The sequence below is a fragment of the Astatotilapia calliptera genome, chromosome 1, assembly GCF_964374335.1.
Source record: "Astatotilapia calliptera chromosome 1, fAstCal68.1, whole genome shotgun sequence".
Taxonomy (NCBI): Eukaryota; Metazoa; Chordata; class Actinopteri; order Cichliformes; family Cichlidae; genus Astatotilapia; species Astatotilapia calliptera.
The window spans coordinates 32268056-32289303 of record NC_137422.1 but is presented as its reverse complement, the minus strand read 5'-3'; the positions used below and the strand labels follow the sequence as shown (position 1 = coordinate 32289303).

At 41.9% G+C, this 21248-nt stretch overlaps 1 protein-coding gene across 4 annotated transcripts in view; it reads left to right on the top strand.

The window, feature by feature from the left end:
• The first annotated feature begins 2914 nt into the window (after positions 1–2914).
• fto (FTO alpha-ketoglutarate dependent dioxygenase) overlaps positions 2915–21248 on the top strand; it is a 114262-nt gene continuing 95928 nt past the window's right edge. For 2 of the 4 annotated variants that reach the window (XM_080299962.1, XM_026173578.2), the window contains exon 1: positions 2915–3215. In XM_080299962.1, coding sequence (XP_080156088.1) covers positions 3096–3215 — 120 coding nt within the window. In that variant the 5' untranslated portion in view covers positions 2915–3095. The remainder of the gene's footprint in view (positions 3216–21248) is intronic. The other 2 variants (XM_080299963.1, XM_026173569.2) reach the window with 2 other exon arrangements.

Below are 21248 nucleotides of genomic sequence, written 5' to 3'. Positions count from 1 at the left end.
GATATGTCAGAAAACTGTGTTCGAGTTATGGGAGAGTTGAGTGAGAGATTGGCAGCTGGATTGATGCTGAATTTGCAGATGCCATTCCACTCTATCATCGTGAGGAGAGATGATCAATCTACATTTTTACCCTCGCCATAAACTATGGGTAATCACAAAAAAATAAGATCACATAGTCAAGTGGCTTCCTGTGAATAATGTCTGGGTGATAAGTTTAGTCACTCTTCTACATGGAAAGGAACCAGTTGAGGTTGTTTGGGCATCTGACAAGAAAGCCTTTTGGACGTCTCCTAGGCGAGTTGTTTTGTGCATGTTCAATGTAGGGCAAACGTAGAACACGCTGGAGAGATTATGTAATTTGGCTGGCTTGGAAATGCCTCAGTAGCCCCCTGTAAAAGCTGGATGCAGTGGCTAGGAAGAGGGAGGTCTGGGCATCTTTCCTTGGATTGCTGCCTTCAATATTCACATCCAGATGGATGGAAAAAAACAAACACAAATGCATTTTAGGTTCACTTGTGCAGGAGTTACCTGAAATCAGTGTGTCCAGAAGGAAAGACAAAAATGGCAGAGCAGAGTACGTTTTGAGTAGTGGAAAAATGCATACTACTTTGAATGTGTTGCAAGTTGAGTAAGTATGGTATCAAGTATTGCTAAGCATTTGCAAAGGCATGTTACTATAAAGCTAGTAGTAAAAGCCCCAAAATGCTTAATGGGACGACATGTTGCCCCCACTTAAATGAACAAAGTTGGCTATTTAATGTTACAGAAACCCAGAGATGAATCGGTTCCTTGTATTTTACATAGCAAAGTTTAGATTACTTTTTTCTTTGGGCTGGTTTTTGTTAACTTTGGTTCTATCTTTGTGATATTACTTAAGTAGCAAAACAAAGATCTTCTGTATATCCTCATTAAGAACTGAGAAGTGTGGTAAGGACTTAAATTGCAAGTCACAAATGCATAACAACAGTAGTACAGATTGCAACTTTCAGAGTGTTACTAATGTTTACATGCACTGATGCCATCTTGGATTGTTAAGTCAGGGTTGGTGGGGAGAGTCTACCTTTCCAAGACATGATGAGCCATTCCAGGAAGTAGGAAATTCTGATTTTTGATGTCAATTTGAACAATTCCACAGTTTTGAGACTAAAAGTCATATCTGTCTTTTATATACAGTCTTTGCCCCCCCTCAACTACAAAACTGCAGCCTATTGTGTTCAGAAATTGGTAGAAACAAGACAGAAGGTGTTTATTTGTGATTTTCGCACTCACTGACAGGCAGAACTTTAAGAGCAAGCTACTCCTGACCCTAGGTGTCAACACAGTGGATCTCACCATATGATATACCTTTAATAAACAACTTGATAGGATGCACCATACGCATGGAGTATAATTCTTAAGTCACAATGAATCTGACACCAATCCACCAATAAGCCAACAGTAATAAAAAAAAGCTTCTCTGGGAATTATTGGGCAAGGCATGGGGATCTGTCTGCCATTAATGGCCCTATACATTATGTTCATTCAAAGAGCCAAAAGAGCTGACAAAGTAAGCCAAAAATGTCAAGCAGAAAAACTTTACTTTTTTAAAATGTAAACCATAAAGATGACTGACAGTGGGAATTAGTGAATGATAGTTTGACACATAAAAGGGACCTAGTTTAATGATGGAATGGGGTGATGGAGGTTGGATGTAGGCAGGTTTTGACATTGTAAGATCTAAAAGAAATTATTTACAGTGCCGTAAGATTTTTTTTTCCATTCAAGTAGCTATAAAAAAAAAGACTCTAGTCTGACATATGTTTAAAAAAAATCATATACATGCATGCACATGGATCTAGTTTTCGCAAAATGGTTCCAAGGATATTTTTCAGACATTTTCCCCATTACAGGACCAGGCCATAGAAGAGGAAATGTAGGTTATAAATAGGAATCAAAAGAACTCCCCCACCGATTATTAGTAAGAGAGTGTGGCATCTTTGAAAGTGGGACATCTTTTGAGTATTTTACAAGACAGGTGAAAGAAACATGTGTGTTAAATCATCGTACCGGTTCACTTGGGTCAGCTCTACCATAAAAGAAAAGAGATTACAAAGGAAACTAATGAAGACACTGATCAAAGTCTGTAATGGTAATGTGTAGCAGGTGTTTCAGACCTTTGCAATCCGCCCCTGCACTGCCCTCCCGCCGCCAAAGCCACTTCATCCGTGAAACTTTCTCATGTATTTCACATGTGCTTTGATAGGAACAATGGACAGAACATATTTCAGCACTATTCAAACTATGTTACGAGCAATCTGGTTCAACTCTTGAAAGGCAACTGTGGGTGATATACAAAGGCAGCCACACAGACGCTGTGCGTTTACGGTGCACTTTCATGATTGCTGGCGAGTTGAAAAGGGCTGACGTGGTAAAGGCCCACACCGGCAGGAAAAAAAGCACCTGGATTTGAGACGCATGCAAGAGTTGAAAGAAAGTTGGCTAGACTTGAAGTGGAGCCCGTTCAAAGCATGATTGCTATTTTTACACGTATCGAAGATGAAAGTGGCACTGTGCTTGATTTAAAAAATGAGGAAAGTACATGCAATAGCCTTAATAAAGACCTTAAGATTCTGTTGAGACTTTTAAATAATGATATCAATAATAGAAAAAACTCGGTAAGCAATAAATTCATTAAAAACGACATTTCGACTCTAGTACAAGCAATACTACTACTCAAAATTGCCGAATAGGTCTGTGACTTTTGCTTTCGCTTTAAATTATGTCTCTCACATTTTTCCTCTAAATGCCACAGCCATTTTAGGGGCTTAAAACACCGATTTAAAAGCCATGCTGACCGGCCTATGTGCAATATATAGATCTGTACCTGCGCCACACCTGCGTAGTGCAAAGTCTTGAGCGTGCCGAATCTGCTTCCGCCGCGAGCTCACGCTCGAGCTGGGAATTGTAGTTCTAAGTGTTACGCTTTTAAAATCTCCCCCAACAATTTCTCCACGGAAACTCATTTTAAACTGGAGAAATTGAAGACTGGAGTCTCGTAGAAATGAAATACACGGCTTCACTCGCAGACGCTCTTCCTGGCACGAAAATAGCGGGATATGCAGTTTATTCGTGCACTACAACGACCGACGTCGCCCCTAATGAAAGCGAGGCAGTGTAAACACAACTCCAGGAACATGAAAAGATCGGGTGACAGTGAGGGGGAGAAGAGAAGAAAGGTATTGATAGCGTTTTTCTCCGTTAGGTCTGGCATATTTCTAAGCCCTGTCGCTCTTTGAATATCTAATGCTCCGTATGTGATGCTGCTGGCTGCATTTTGAAGGCTAGAAAGCCGGGAATGTCAGCGCATACTTCACCTTGCCTGTTTCCTTTATTGTGTTTTCCATTTTTTCCCCCCACCAGTCTGCCACAATGAAGAATTACAGTTACGTTAAAATGGTGTTTTGCCACGTAGAGACACTGCCGATGAGAAAATAGAGGTTGCAGAGTAACGCCTCGACAGCATCCTACATCAAGTTGAAATACGATATGAATTACAGCAGGCTACACAATTATGAAAAAATAGTGGACATTGCAACTATTTCAATGCATAGATATCTTTCTTTTTTTTAAATTAAAACAAACAAAAGACAGAGTCGAGGCTCAAGTTGGGATGTTATTCTGGTGTGAAGAATAAACAATGAATCACTTGTATGGCATCAGCAGCTGTGCAGCTCAGTCTAACAGTAAAAACAAAAGGTAAAGTTAGTGTGAAGTGTAGCCGGGATTTGGCATGCTGCCAGGCCAGCAGTCTCCAGCTGCTTCAGGCTTTACTACAGATGCAGTGGATAATGGTTTGTGCTCTGACATACAGTAGAAATGATAACCTATTGGCTAATGTTGCCACTGCTGTTGTTAAAGAACAACCTGTGCTAATGTGCCAGCTGTAGAACCTGATACTGAAAAAAATAGGATTTAAATAAGGGTCACATGATGTGAGCAGAGATGGGTACCTATGTGTTGTGTGTGCTGATGTGTCGAGCTTTGTAAAAGCTGGAACTTTGCAGTTTGTGGACATTCTAATGGAAGAGAGGAAACTGCTGTGCACTAGGCATCCAGGGCTGCTTCATCACAGTCATTTCTCTTAGCATCTGCCTATCTGCCTGTCTGTTTCTTCTCATATCTCCAGACTTGGACGCCGTCTGCTGTGGCGCATGTGTTTGGATCATGTTAGACAGCAGTGAAACTATGTAGGACGTGGTTCCTCCTGTTTATGAAAGCAGCCATGACAGCCAGATGAGCGGCTCAGAGAGAGAACTCATTCTAGTTGGCCCTCAGGCAGTACTGCACAGACCTAATGGCTTAGCTGTCTTTCTCCTTAGATAAATAAAAGGATGAGCGAGAGAATTAGTAACTGCAAAAGTTCTTTAAAACTGTACAGCGGCCAAAGCGAAAGCTGCGTGCGTTTTGAACGGTTTTCACAATATCACTGGTTGTATAAAGACACAGTTATTATGTTAACTAATACCTTGGATATGATGGTTGTCTTATCTAGTAAATGAGTGTGTCTGCAATAGTGCCCAAAGTGAGAGATGCACTGTGATGGGTGCACTGTTATTCCGAGTTGTGGAATGCAAGCCCCAACAGATTAGTGCCAAATGAATACACAGTCTCCTCAGAAAATCCCATCACAACAAGTCAGTATAGCATAGACAGGTGGGGTGCCATGGCTTCTTTCTATATATCTTTTTTTAAATGAAAGAGAACATTTGTCTGAGTCCCCGAGGGGAATTAACCCCACCTAGTCACACCAATTCACATTTATGTCATTTATTTAGGTTTTTCATCATTCAGGCTAGTGAAAACACTCACTCATCAGATTTCATTTTGTTTGTATCAGAAAAAAAAAGTTTTTATAGATTTGTACTTTGTCTTAGGTTGTCAAGTAGCTACAATTTCTTGAATTTTCTCATCATACTAATGTTTAACCTCTAGTACGCTAATGAATTTAAAACTTTTAAGTATGCTTTATCAGTGTTGTCATCACAGGATAAATTTCCACTCATGCCCTGGCAAGTGTGAAAACAGCACCGACCCTTAACCCGATGTTCTAATGTTGTCTTTGATGCAAGCTTGCCATTTGGACAGCGATGACAAGTATTAAGTGCTGTGGTGAAACAGGAAGTGTGTCTGTGTGCGTGAGCAGCAGGCTAAGTAATGTTCACACAGGGTCACCAGATGTTGTGAGGTCCTGGGCTCAAACCAGCCCATTGCTTAGATCAGCCTCATTGGTTTGTTCTGGTTGTGGCACCTAGTGCAAGCTGTTTAGGGTATTTAATTTCTAAACACCCATTAAAATGGTTTGTGTTTCCCTTGGCGATTCTGTTAAATTAACATCTACTGAAGTAAAAGCTGATTATGTGGCCACACATCCAGACATGGTTAATCAATTTTCCCCCACAAAATGTTAGCTGGTGAATTAGTGTAAAGGAAACGATTTATGGCAACTAATGCCGACGTCCTGTCATGTCAAGCCTGGTGTTTTAGCAAGAGGGGGGTGTCAGATTCAGCGCATTCAGCAGCTTTGCGCTCTGCCGGCCATCTTTTTCTCCCTCTAAACCCAAGCTACATGCTGCTTGCTCTATTAATGAGCCAATAATGGAGAAATAGTGTTAGGTACTGACATAAAACATGGGTATGGATACCTAAGGCAGGGTAGCACATAAGCTCCAGCAGAGCTAGATTTACACCTAGGTCCTGTGTAGAATGGTAGAAAGGGGAACAGTCAGTATGGGGGCTCTCACTGCTTCATCAGACCCCCGCTGGTCGAGCTGTGGAAAAGCCAAGGCGCAGAAAAATACGGCTGTGGCAGATAATGATACCATTACACTAATGGAGCTGGCAAATGAAGGAGAACCCAGATGCCTGCTTTATTACCAGAGGGGGTCATTTCCTCGCTGCATTCCTAATGGCCTGAGCACACAGTATTGATCAGGCTATCATGCTGCTAATCCCCTACAGAATTACTTATCGCTGGCTAGGTGTCGATCTGCCACATGCCCTGTGCTGGCCTTGCCGTTGGGCGGCTGCTGCATGTCCAGCAGGGACCCACTGGACCGTTCACCCAATCATGATTTAGGGGCAAGTAGGGATGGCGTCTGGGAGGTCTTCAACGATGGACTGGTTAATTCAATGTGTGTAAAAAAGAGGCAAATGAACCTAACAGCTTTGGTTTAATTAAGGAGCAGGCAGTGATGTGGCTCCACCCTCTTTATGGCCCCACTGGACACTGTGGAGCTGGTAAAGCTGTAAGGTTGGGTGTTGTTCTCAGTAATTTGGTTGTGCAGTAAATAAAAACAGGGCTGCAGCAGCAGCAGCAGGATATGTCCGCCTGGTTTGATTATAAAGATGTCTGTGTACTTAACTTTGTTTTAAGAAGTCTGTGTGCAAATGTGTTTCATTAGGCCAAAGACTTTCCCACTTCTGGTTCTGATTAGTGTGAAAAAAGAAATTTCAATTATTAATGACATTCATTGGTCGAACATGACTGCGAATGGTGAAGCCAGGGTCCATAAACATCAGAAATAAATAGGATGGTCAGGGCTCTTTGCCCAGAGCTTGACCTGTCATATACACGGTCTCTTTATCAGGGCCCTGTGTGTGTTAACATCCTCAGGCCATTGTAAGTGTGGCATCCTAGCATTAGCAGACCCCTCTTGTCACCTCTGGCCTTGGCTAATCAAAGTGTTTACCTTAAGGGTGCGCATTTAGCATTGCTCGTTAGGACTTCTCCAGTAGCCATAAAGAGGTATTTATATATTTCCATCTAGAATAACCTGTCGTAGCTAGGGAAACTAGCTATTGATCCAGGTATTTAGTCATTTCTTTCTGCGTGCCCCATCAATATTGTGCAAACATTCGTCCAGGCGTCCATTTGAGAGTTGACCTAAGCCCTGGCCTCCATATTTTGCTCCCATTGGAGTTCAGTGATATACTATTATGAAAAGTAAAATCAATGAATGAATATGAAGTTTGGTGTGTAATATAGCGCAGGCTGGCGGCCCCAGGTCTTTCATTGATCAACTGCGTGAGTGTTGGAGGGGTCTGATTAGACTGCTGTTGAGCTTTTCTTCTACATGTCTTTACACTGTTTTGCCTATTTGATCTTTGCTCATATATTTGTTTGGAGATGTTACAGATCATCATTTTTTTATTAAATCAGCCCACACAGAACTGTTCCAAGGATTTATGTCATTATGTGTACTAAAGTTAACCTAAGATAACACACAAATTAAAAATATTGCTGTTGTGTTAGTGATTTAGTTTAAATATGATTTCACTTTAGTCAATTTAACAAATAACTTTTGAGCGTATTTGCTACTTTCTTATTGTTATTGATAAAGATTATGACCACAGTAATGTGTATGTGGTAGAATGTTAGATTTTACAGATTGTGCATGAATGCTTACAAGTGCAGAAATTCTAAGAATGGCTTAACGAGTTTCTGTTTATTACAAATGAAAAAGTTGATTAGCAAATCATGATCATCGTGAAAAACCCTGGTTAATTTTCCTTCATTTCACCTTTCATCCATTCTATAATATTAGTCTTTGTTGAATAAACAGCATGATGATGCATGATGTCTACATTTGGCTTGCATGTGGAAGGATATAAGCTTTTATGGTCCACCGGTACTGTGCCAAGGTATGTGTTTAAATGACTTGATGGGGACTCCTATATATGGTAGAAATTACAGTTTGGTGTTGCTTGAAAATGCAATCCTGCAGTCATACTGAAAGAAGCATCTGCAGTGGTTTCTTCTAACCACTAGGTGCAACCTGCTCATCCAGATTAGTTAGTTGCTACTTGCTGCTAGGTGGTCATAATGTTGTTGTTCTGAACTGTGTACTTCTTTTACATATGGTTCTAATCAAAATTAATAGAAGAGTTAATAGTCCACAACGAAGTTTTCTTATAAGATCGCTCTCAAACAGCATGCTGCAGAGTGTTAGCTTGTCTTATAGCACAAGCATCTTCAATAGCAAGAACAGACTAGACAAATGTTGAAAAGAGGCTTGCATTATAATGACTTATAGTGACCGACCAAAAGAAGAACTTTATCTGGAGTTTGGAAGGTTTTTGGTTTAAAAAAATGTGACTTTCTTGCTGTCATTTCTGGGTGCGCTGCTTCTTTGCTTTTGTCTTCTCACCCTTTATGAGAAGAGTATGATAGGAATGATGTCAGGCTTAGGGGTTCTGTTTTCTGTCTTGTTAAATTAACAAAGATTTTTACACTGGCAAATAGCGGGCTCAGATTTATCCTTCCAGCAACTGGGAACCAAGCAGAGGGGTGATGATTGAGGATTATGCAAGGCTAATAGGGGTTTTTCCAACGACAGAATATTTTGTGCCCCAAAGTTTGGAACAATAAGTCAAAATTGAGCTTTTTTTTAAAAAGCCCAACTTCGCAGCTCTGCTGTGGGAACATTAATGGGAGTGAGCCATACGTTGACTATATTTAAATGGCCTAAAAGTATAATAGGCAGCCTATTAAGACAGGAGGACTCTTTACAGCATTGCACAAAATATTTATTTCTTCTTAACAGAACAGGAGAATATTTTATGTATTGACTTGGTTGTGTGTTTTTATTTTATCCCTATTTCATGATGACATTTGGATGTTTTTATATTCTATAAAGCTTTGACAGAAGCCACTGTTTTAACTATAGTACTGTATACCTATATATTGACTCAGACATTAGGAAAAGAAAACTGTTAGACTGTTAGAACTGAAAAAAATGTAATGGTGTATTACAGCTACTTGTCATACATATTGTTTGGAAAGTTGATGAGCTGATGTGTTACACCCATATGTATATATAAACCAATGCTTTTCTTGCTATGCTATCTTTAGCATTTACAACGTAGACATTTTTTCTCTCCTATGGATGCAGTAACTAGGATTGTCCAAACAGCTCCCGACAACTTTGGTGCCTGTCACCCCCTACCGATCACCTCATATTAGTGTTGAGGCATTAGCCAAAGATGTCATCATATTTGAAAACAAGGCTGAGATGTGGATCATGCAAACTGGCCGACTTGGTCAGCCGTCAGATTCAATGAGATTACATCAACTGTGACCTGCACAAGTAGGGTTCACCTGTCAAGCATGTGGCCTGTCACAAAAGAGACATAGAATAATCAGTTCAATCAATAGATGTTGGAGGCTCATCGGGCTGATGCTGAATAAACATGGGGATGACCCTCTCAACTCATACACAGAGGCTAGAGCCTCCTGGGGGTTCATTAGCCACCCGAGGCTATGATCCAAGTGAGTTGTTATTCTTTGTTTCTGTTTGTTTGGCATTCTGGTGTCTGTGTGTGTGTTTGTGCACTTGTACGAATGTGCACTAGGTGTGGGTAGGTGGTTTGGGTTTGGGCGTATCTTTGAATAAATATTGTCTAATAATCATCTCTGTGTGTCGCGGACTCGCGGCTGCCCTTGGTGTAACTGCTCGGAGAACATAAGACACAAGGAATCAATAAGCACCATGGAGGCTGGAAAGATTAGCAACTGCGATTGTAATAATGCCTCCTTCCGTCTGCACTTATTCAGTCTTCAGTGAAAGACATGACTAATAATCAGTGTTACCCAGAATACGTCCTATTGGTACTGGGTGTTACTAACTTTAGCTAACGCCATTAAAAACTGTTTCCCTGTGCAACGCCACCTGCATAGGACAGAGCAGTCTTCATGCTGTTTATTTGTGAATTTATTTTCCTTTACAGTGACTCACCTTTCCAATAAAGTACAAGTACCTACTGCTGGAGTGGTTGCACCACATCTGGTTTCAATGGAAAGTCCAAAACCCTTCATTCACAAAAGCTGCAGGAGACCAGGTTCACAAGGTGCTGTAAATACTAACTGTTAATTTGTACATCATAAGTTCTTTTCCATAAACGTGAGCAATGAAAGTGTGTTAAAATACCTGGCATTTCGCTTGTTTCTTTGCAGAAGCTCAACATAGGAAGTGCCTCCTGCAACCAAAGGCAGATTTCAGCTTTATTCATGTAGTCAGCTGGAGCTGCAGTTAGTCTCCTCTGCTAACCATCTTAAATGGAATACCCTTAGTTATTTTCTGCTTGTACCCAACACAATAATATGTAGTAATTTAGTGTTACTATGGGAAGAGTTTGATGGGAACGATGTCAGGCGTAGGCGTTCTCTTTTCTGTCTTGTTAAATTATCAGACGGTGATAATTTTACGGTGGCAGTTAAAAGTTAAAACAGAAAAAGACAAATTAATTTTGTGAAAACACACAAATGGCTTTAAAAATAACTTTTCCATCCTTAGTACATTAGGTTTAGCGCTTCCACCAGAGGATGTTAGTAACTAGAGCAACTTGCAGTCTGGAGTAGCTGTCTGAGTTATCCTGCATTTGCTTTCATGGAGCACTTTGTATTGCTCATTCCAGCATTTACTTGGCATCAAGTCTTTGAGAAGTGTTTGCTCACTTCAGGTGGTCTGTTCATGTCTCAGTGATTCTTTCTCTGAACCCCCGTGTGTTTTTTCTTCATCAGTCTAACTTTTCCTTGCATATGCGAGGGAGCCAACGACAGCTTGACTGGCATGCTGTCAGGCAGGTGATGCCTTTCCAATGGTGGAGCATCAGCCCTTTACTGAGTGCTTGTATGCGTGAGTGTGTGTGTGTGTAGAAAAAGCGGGGGTATTGTCAGGACGTGACCGGCACACTTTGCATGTTCTTCTCGAGACAGGTGCTTCTGGGCGAGCACTGGTGCATGACAGTTGCCTTTCATCGCTGTCTTCTCTACACTTAACCCCTGACCGGCCCTCCCTTCTTCCTCTAGCTCCTCATCCTCTTCTCTTCTTTCCTCCCTCCCTCTCTCCACCACGTCTGACCTCTTCTCACGGCGCCTCCCTCGGCCGTCCTGAGTGATGGACTGCGAAGGCTAGTAGGCGGCTTGCGCTTTGCATGTGGTGGTGGTGGTGTGCTGCGGCAGGCTTGTCACAAGCCTAACACTGTCAGGCCTCGGAAATCCAGCTGTCCAGACCAAACTGCGCACACTCATTTCCACACACTTACACCCACACCGCAACTTTTTGTTCAACAGTCTGTAATTCCATCCACTGGTGCTGTCAAGCACTTGATCAAACGTGCATAAAGAAAGGAGCCCCTTGGCTGAATCCCATCCTATCTCTTCCTATCATAATGTAGGCAGATCTTCCCTCCTCTGCCTGTTTCTTCAACTCTGTTTATTCAGATGAGCCTGACTGGGGGGCAGCGGGTCACATCCACTTGGCTGGCTAAAATGGTCCTGAATCGAGGGTTGTCTCCAGTGAGATGAAGGGAGAAAAAAAACACAAGAAGGGGTTAGGGAGGGCTGCCGAGCGGTCATGTCAGGGCTGTTTTCGGGGTTGTTTGTGTGCGTGCGTGTGCGTGCATGTGTGTGTGCATGTGGCATGGCAGAAGTATGGGTTAGGGAGTTTGAGGGTTCAGTTGTCAACCCCTGTGTCATGCTTGCCCTGGCCCCGTTATGTAGAGGGCATCTACTGTCATTTGTTTCAGGACTGTCTGAAGTGGAGTGAGCCGCAGAAGCATAAAAAGTAGTCAGCAGAGTGTAAGCTCTCAGGTGCCTCGACGTACCACACTTTAATTTAAAAGTACAAACTCAAACACTGTAGGTGCTAATCCCTTATTAATTTGACATGCCAAAGTTTGTCTTATCCAGTTTGTCTTTTAGCGATTTGTTTTGGGGTTGCACTTTGAACCTCTGTTATTCCTGCATACATTGAAGATGGGGACTGATCCTGATGTTTTCCGTAGCACATCGTTACTGTTATATATATATTTTTTGCCTCTTTGTTCTTTGAGCTTTATCATGTTAAGTGAAGTAGGTGGATTAAAGTCATTCTCAAAGCCAACTTTGGAGACGACATACACTAGAAAGACTTTTTTTTTTTTTTTTTTTTTTAACAGTTATTTTGTACTTACAAGTTTTTGAAGTTCATCCCAGTGAGTGCGTGTGTGTGTGTGTGTGTGCTTGTGTATCTGTGTTTGCATTTTAGGTGCATGTGTGCGTTTCATCTGACATGCATCTCCCACATTCTTCCCACTATGGGGAAAAAAAGCAAATGGTTAAGACTCTTTAAATTTGTTGTTTGAGTGTCAGCGAAGACATGAGCACTGCGCACGCCATGAGCTTAATCCAACAACAGCCTGCCTGCCATACTGTACACCCGCTATCTGCGAGTGAGTGGACCCCTTCCGCGCAACCATTGTCATATATAGGGGGCATTGTCACATATGAGATGGACTCATGTAAATGTGGTGACAAGCTAGTGTCTCGGCTGACTGACAGCACAGAGGGATTGGGCTAATCTGAGTGACTGATTTGAGGCATGCGGCAGCTCGGCTGTCCCCATAACTCCTGAGAAATAGACAGCTTCAGCAGAGTTATCTGTGTTTGTAAGTCCTTCTGCTGCACTGGGATGACAATAGGGATTAGTGCCAAGGTTCTTTAAACTGTTTTTTTTTCTTTCTTTTTTCTTTTTTGTGTGGGGGGGGGCCTCTTATCGGTGTCTCGGCAGGATGCTGCCGCAGCCAGTTTTCCTTGACTGTCAATTAAAGAGGGGATCATTAACTTCAAGGGTATAAATGTTCTAACACTGGTATTACGTTGGAAAGCTAAGTCGCTGACAGATGTTCCAACTTTAATTCTCCACTTGTTTTTTTGTCCTTTAATTAATTTATGTATCACTATTCGGGTTTTAAATATTTTTTCTCCCTGTCTGCTCTTTGTTAGCCTGTAATCTCAGTTACCATGGTAGTCGCAAAGACGATTGGGCCTTGTCACTCGCCTGTGTTTCTTATGAGGTTCAATCGGCTAATGTATTCAATATCATCCAAACTGAAAGGTAAACAGTATCTAATGGTGCATGTGTTCCTGCACTGCCTCAATACAACCTGAAGTCGCTGGGGGGGAGGAGAACGGTACATCTGCGCCTAGTTCCCAGGCTTTTCAGGAGGACCCAACTATTTAGAATGGTGCTCGATAAAAACAAGAAGATCACATCCTGTATCTCTGTACATGTGCGGTTCTTTGGGAGGTAAAGGAAAGCAGTGTAATACTTTGGGGTTATCTTTTGGAGGCTTTTATGGCATTTTTGAAGCATGAGTACGACAGCTGTGGTTGAGATTTTCAGCCAATGCGCTGCAGTGGGATGTAGTGAAGGTATATTGTAGGTTGCTGCATGGAGGAAGAAAGAAAACTAGGGGATACGTTAAGGGAAATGGGAAAGAGAGAGGTGACAGAGACTGCTAATGGGCAAACTCTCTTTATCCACTGCCAGTGCCATCACCGGCACTACCCTGTTCTTTTATGACAGCTCTTTTCCTTTGTTCTCCACGTCGGCCCACTCACTGCTGGGGATTCATGACAAGTTTTCACGGGCTGATCAAACGCTGCGGTGACACCTGATTAGGATATAGCGCGTGTTTACAGTCGTGCATGGCGAGGACACCCCCAGCCCCCACCCCCGTTCTCAGACAACAACGGAGACTTCACCTTGACTAATTAAATTTGCACCTGCAATGCCAGCTGTGACAGCCACTGGAGGGCTACATTTATTTATGTCACTCCTTGCATACTTCCTGTGACGTTTAGGAGGCTGAGTTTGCACTAGCTCCTCTGTTGACTTGCACTGTGGTTTACTTCAATAGCCATCTTTATTGTGGCTGAATCTGCCCTGATGTTTGGTAAGGCGGGTTTGTCCTCCGTTTTGGAGGATAGGCGATTGTACCTGGAGCTGTGGCTAGTGGAGATGTGGGGGTGAAATGTGTAAAGTCATAAAATTTTAACGTATGCAAAGGTGTGAAATCCCTCTGACATATAATAATAATAATAATAATAATAATAATAATAATAATAATAATAATAATAATAATAATAATAATAATAATAATAATAAAATACTTGCACATTTTGGCAGCATTATTTTAACATTAACAACTTCCAGATATATTTCTGTAAATTTAGATACCACGTTTAATCATGTGGCAAAACAAATATATGGCAGTGTCATGTAGTGTTTGCTGGCATTCTGTGATTTTTCTAATTTTAAAAAGACTGAGTGCTGCCTGGTAATTGAATCTGTTTTATCTCTTCTGTTCCTTATATCTCATTTTTAATGGTTTTTGGGTGGCTTGTTTAAAGTAATGTGATTTGTGTGTTCCTGGATGAAAAAATACTTATTTAATCATGCAGCAGTGTGCATACATACCATATGTGTGCCTGTAGTGATGATCTGAGTGCGTGCGTGTTTATCTATCTAAATCAGTGTTGAGAGTGCAAAAGGCCACAGCTGAAGTGAGCAGAACATCAGTCACCCAGTAGCAGGAGACAGGAGGCTGATAATTTGTGGCTTTGCCCCCTCCTCTCTCCCTTTCTCTCTGTCTCTCTTTATTTCACCCCCCACAACTCTATTCTGCCTCCCCAGCCTCAAATTGACCAGGCTCGACTGCTGGTCATGCTGTATTACATGGGTTAGATGAAGTAATTATTTCTAGGCCACTGACTACAAGCAAGATTAATAGTTTTTGAAACGGCCATAATGGAGGGCTGACCTGCCATGACATAAGCATTATTTCAAGCTCACCTCCACTCTCATCCCTCTCACCTCTGGGCACCGGCAGAGTGTGATTTATACCTGGGCTAATGAGGGGAGGGAACCTTGGAGCCCGGAGCCAACGGCCTACTAGTCTAGTGTTAAGGCATGTTCCCCCAAATGTATGGGCAGTGTGGTCATCTGAGGAAGGGTGGTACAGTGATTGGTTTTTCAACAAATTAAACCATGTGATTAAAATACACTTTTTGCATTCAATTATTTCTTTTATTTTATTTTTTCATGAAACTTTAATAATTTGGGTTGTTCTCTGGAAAGCATTGGGCCTCATTGAGATCTTAATTAAAGACAAATTATTTGCTATTGATGCTGAAGCCCTTTGACCTGTGATTAATTGGTGTGTCCCCCCTAACTCTTGATGATCAGCAGCCTGAAAGATCACAGAACCTGGAAAGTTGTCACTAGGTGGCAGTTGGACATCATATTATCAGATGCACTCTCCTCTTCCTTCCACCACCCTCTTCCTCCCTCCCCTCTGGGCTAAGTACACCTCAGATGTCAGGGTGTTTTATTTTTATTGGATGAGGGCAGTGTGTAATGCATTCACCTCCGTTCCAGCCAGCTGTTAAATGCCCCGGAACATGGTCTGTTCAGGCTCCGCCCCGTTAACCCCTCTGATTGCCTGTAATAATTAGCAGAAGTGAACAGTAACTATGACACCTAGTGAGGGTTTGGAACAGCTTGTGACTCCTTGATAGAATAGAATAGAATAGAATTCAACTTTATTGTCATTGCACATGTCACAGGTACAAGGCAACGAAATGCAGTTTGCATCCATCCAGAAGTGCTTTAGCCATGATATAGATATATTACAAATATATATTAGCAATAATATAGATATGTGAGTATATTACAGTATTATTACTATATTACTATTATGGTATGTTATAATGTACTATAATACACACGTGAAAAGGCTTCAGTGACTTGGGTCTGGCCCAGCGTGCCAACATCCCTTTCGACTTGGTGTGTGTGTCTTTTAAGCTTTAATATTAACCCTTAACTTTAAACACATGCATGCAGTGTGGCATCAGCAATTACATTTTCAAATGGCTGGGTTTGTAAACCTCCAGGATGTTAATCTGTCACTATTCAGGCTACTAGGAAGAGTGAAAAGAGGATTAAGCTATTCAATTCCTGGTAGAATATTTTCCTTTGTTCAGAATGAGTGAAAGAAAAATAAATAAAGAAATAAGGTGGTTTCTCAAGCAAGACAAGTGCTGTCTGCTACATTTCAGGATTTGGCTAATGCCATTATAGCAAACTTATCTGTCCCAGCATTCCAGGAAGACCGACAGACTGTTGTGTAAACAGCCACAAATGATATTCAGCCCATAATTTAATATTAATCTGATAATTCCAGTTTATCTGGGTCAGAAAGTACATTAGAAAGAATTAGACCTGTCCTAGATGTTCTGGTCACATCTGTTTAGAGGCATATGTTTTTCTAGTGGCTTAGATGGTTGTCAGGATTTAAACTTGGGTCATGCGCCTAGCTTGTTAATAATACTGTAATAAAAAGATCTGGATTAACATATAGGTCACCGAATAATTATTAAGGTTATCCTAGTTTTGCTGCATATATATGATAGTGGAAAGATGTTTTTCAGTTTTTGTGTTGCATGTGAACATGGCATACAGCTAAGTTGGAATAATAATCTTGAGTTGTTTTTGTCAACCAACATACTGTATTAAATCTTATGGTTAGCATAAGGTTATAATATACCACATCATAATTGTCACAGCTGTCAACCGATCAGGCACAGCACCCCAGTCTTAGCCCCTCGTTTACCCTTTACTTCCTGCCTCTTGGGTCTTATTGCACATCATCTTTATCCCAGATGAAGTACTAGACTCCGTAGTGTCAGGAGATGATCTAATATGGAACCAAAAGGACACAGAGCTGGGAAATCATCGTCATTTGAAGAGGTTGCTTGTCACAGGATGGGTTTGATCAGCCCGTGCTGCGGTACACAGAGCCGGGTCTTTGCACTGTCTAACAGTGGTACTGGATTAGAGACACAAGCCACTTCGACTGTGATCAGTCACTCACACATGAAGACACGCGGCAGGACTGAAATCCTCCTCGCACACTTCATCCAGATCATGTACAGGCTTCTTCGTCAAGCCTACTGTATGGAAATCAGAAGCACTGCTTTTGACAGTGATGGTACATGTCTGTTTTTGTAAAAATATATTTTTGGTGGCTTTATTTTACAACTAATGTCATCTACATTAATAAAGGTACTTCCGCAGAGAGGGAGCTACAACACCAGGTTGTGTTTGTCTATGCAGCTGCCTGACCTGCCTGAATCCTACTGATCTCTGACATGTTGAGGTGATGGTAGTGTGTGTGAAGAGTCTGGGTTTACACCCTTTAGACACTGTGTATTGCTAAGTGCTATTGAATTGTTTACTGTCACAAATCACAAACCTTTCAATGACCAGGTGCGTCCACCGTCCACCCACTCATCTGTCCATCAGCTGCTCCGCCCTGAGCGATGTGTTGGTCTGCTGGGCTCTGAGGACCGTAGCACTGGTCTTTGGAGCTGGGGATTTTAAACGCTCCACCTGATTATTGATTCTTCTGCCTCGCCGAGCCAGCCAAGCTTGAGAGAAATGTAGTGAAAGAAAGAAAGCAAGCTGCAAAGGGGAAGGGCAGTCTGGTGGCCTTGGTCCTTTGGTCTTCAGGTCTGTCCTTGACACTGCCTATGGGACAGGCCTGGAGGACACCTCTTGTCCTCACTGTAAGCCCCTACCAGCCCCTCCAGCTAACTGGGCCTCCCTGTGGGGCATGCTGCACTTTGCACAGCCATATTGACTTTTTGGAAGGGAAGGAAAAGTGTGGCTGGATGGTGAGAGTGTAAGAGGGAAGGAGGGGGAAATGGGAAAATCGAGGGAGCTTTCTAAAGCAGTGACTTCTCCTTGACTGCACCTCTAGACGCGACAACCCTGTTAGAACAACTCAGTGGCCCTGGTGCCCCGCTGAAAACTGCTAATCACAGTCTTTCAATCAATGCTCTCCTGCCTCTCTTCTCTTCCTCCCTCCATCCCTCTCCCTTCCTCATTTTCTCACTCTTTCCCCTGACTTTCCCTTGACTGAACTGGACCCAGCCTGAATACCGAGGGACTGTGTCTGCATTAAAACTGGCCATTCCACATGGAAAACAGCTGACCTCATGAAAGCATGTTGTAATTTGAAGGTGAAAACTAAAAAGCTTGCTCGATCGACATAATCTTAATGGAAACATTAAGGCCCAGCCACAAACCAACAATGAAGGCAAAAAGGCAAATGGCCCTCGCGTACCGGTGGAGCTAGCCAATTCATAGACATGGCACATGGTCTGTTTTGACTGTAAGGCTGCTAGTTAGAATCCTGGTGAGTGTTTAAAACTAAAAATGCCCTTGAACCAGACTTTTTTTTAACCCTCAGTTACCCCAGTGGGAGAACAGAGAAACTGTTTTATTGTCTACCAGAAAACTTTAGATGTACTGAGCAGCTCCTCTGTGTAAAAATCTGTGGGTATGCGAGTGTGAAGCAGCTAGTATGTTTCTGATAAAGAGCATGCTCAGTCAATCTTTCCCGGACAAATAAAAAAAGGTTATGTAAGGCATGCATCGACAGATCTCTTAAATCCCCATCCTCTCTTTCTCTTCTTCCCTCTCCTCTCCTCTCCAGATCTGACACTTGCTAAAGGTCACAGAAACATCTTTTTTCCCCTTTGAGGTGTAGATAAGTGTGAAATAGATGTTGACACCACAGACACATTGAAAAGCACTTAAACAGAGTGGCTATGTGCCAACCTTTCTAAGTCTGGCTTTGTGCATTTGTAAATACTTTTGAATGATTGATCTCTGACACACGTGTACGCATACTCTCCACCTGAAAGAATTACACGTACCTTGGGATCTTTGGAAGAGTAACTTTAGGTAAGTATGTGAGTGTGAAAGTATACACATGGCTTGCACAGTTAGCCTAGAACAGGACTTTTGATGTTAAATTTTTATACCTAGTGTGTGTTGCTGTACCTTATCTCATACATGTGGCATTTTTCAAATGTGACTGGGTTCCAGTAGAGGTGGTCATATTGTGTGTGTGTGTGGTGTGTGTGTGTGTAAGTGTGTACATCTAATTAATGACTGGCAGTGGTCCCCCACAGCTCTGGTAATGTGCTTAGATCAGTGTTATAAACAGGGCGTGAAAGGTCTGCCCAGCGCCAGCCTTTTAAATGACTGGCCTCTTGTTCAGGTAGATGGATGGAAATGTTCTAATATTAATGATCACGTCCCCTGCTGACCTGTCGCGAGGTGAAATGATCAACGCAGCCTTCAGCTTCCAACAGCAATTAATGGGCCAGAGCCGATCTGTCTGCCATTTGTCATCACTTACTCCACCTGTGCACCCCCGCCGAACACGTGCTAAACATGTCTGTCAATATATACAGAATGTTCACTTCACTGATTTGAAAAAATATGCAATAGTTAATGACATAGCATTTGTTCTCAGTTATTTCTGGACCATTATTTTTCTTCTCCTTAATTTGTTTCTAACCAGAAATGAGAAAACAAAACCAGAAAAAAAACCCCCAAAAGAAGTCTGATGACTTCAGCATGTCTCAATCCTTTGTTGTGTATCACTGATTATGTTCTTAATAAGTTACTTTGAAGAGACTGTCTTGCATAAAACATGATTTGCAAACGTAAGCTAGACCCACATGTCAAACTGAATCTGTAAACGCATCTCAGGATAATACACGTTACCCAGTAAAATTTACATATTAACAAGAAAGTAGCTGAAAGTCTGTTTATTTGAGATATTTCTGGCAGCATCCTTCTTACTGACTGAACTCTCACAGTCCAATTCATATTCATAGGCCAGTCCTCAGCCGGAGTATGGACACAAGGGGTTACACATTACCAATGCCCTCGCTCTGAGGTCAGCTCCCACACATTCCAGTTACCCATTTACCAGTCTGCCCAGTTAGCCATCACATTAAGTCACCAAACTTCGAGCTGGTGTTCATAAAATAAATGAATACCACAAGTGGCTGTAAACAAAATGTCAGAATGGGGGGGATTTTTTTCCCCCTGAATTTTGTTTTTATAGCATGCATGATGAAAACAAGAGATGAAAACAAGAGAGGTCATTTTTGTCGCTGTAACTGCTGATGGAGCTTCTTTTTTCATTAATGTATTTGCAGCATGGGCTTTTTTAGAATAGATATTGTCTTAAAAAGGCATAAAATAAACTTAAACTGAAATAATAAACTATAGCCAGAACCACAAAAATAGAAGCTCTGTGTTTATGTGTGTGTGCGCATCACCTCGAAAATTCTTACCTGTCAGCGACTCATTTTTTTGTGATGGCACCTAGGTGGCATGTTAGATTTAGTCACTATCACATATCTAAAGATGGTGTAGTCCCTGACCTGCACAGATCTTTGTTAAACAAACTGTGCTACAATTAGCCAAAAGGTCCTTTTTGATTGTATTCAACAGTTACAATTATCTGTATATTTGTACTTAAGCTTTGCCAATTCAAAGCTTTGCTAAAGACCTCTACAGCTTTTATATGCATCACACATGCAAACACAAATGTCTTGGTGGAGTAGGCACTCTCTGTGCCCTGTGTCGCTTCACACGAGCTCCCTACATTCTTCGATCCGGTGCCAAATGGATCTGGGCGGAAACGCCTTTCATGTACATGGGTAGGCTGTCTGTTTGAGTCTGACGTTTTATAGCCGACTTGTCAAAGTTGTTGATTCCCCATCACTTTTGCAGAAAGGGAACAGTTCTGAAATGGGTGTCTCACAAGTACCGGGAGAACACTGTCTAAACACAGTGCTCTATTATAGAGCTATCTCTCATCACGTCATCCTTGGGTTGCAGAAGGATTGCTTGAGATCCATGGTTTTCTGTTTTAATATTGAAATTCGTGCATTGATAGCAGTACTGCCCTCCTTTGGCTGGTATTAAAGAATTTGCATATGTTTTTACTGTGCCTGCACCGATTCTTTGTGGTACATGTATGCTAGGTTATCTGGTGATCTATACTGGCTCTACACATGAACGTTAGCCTGAATAGTTGACTGTTACGCTATGTTAGCCCAGTGATAAACTGGCAACCTGACCTGGGTGAACCCTTCGTCTTGTCCTTTTATAGCTGAGATAGACACCAGCTCACTGTGACTGTAAATTTGATAAGTAGCTGAGAAAATAGATGAATGGATAGAGCCAAGAAGAATTTCTGTGAACATATCTCAAACAGGGGGACACGTACTGGAACATTTTACTAAACACTGGTGCTTTTACATATCTGTAGTTTATGATGCATCAGCCAAATCTAGACAAGTCCAGTGGAACTCATCTGCCCTCTGTCAGCATTTGTAGATACAGTGCTTTCCAGTGGACCTTCAGGGGCAGAAAAGAGGCTGGAGGTGTTTTTATCCTTGCAGCAGTGGAGTTATCTCACTATTTTGAGCTATTGATGCTAAGCGCTGGACATTAATCTACTCTGTGAAGATCGCTTTGAAGAAAGTGTCCGTTGAAGTGTCACAGATGGGAAAT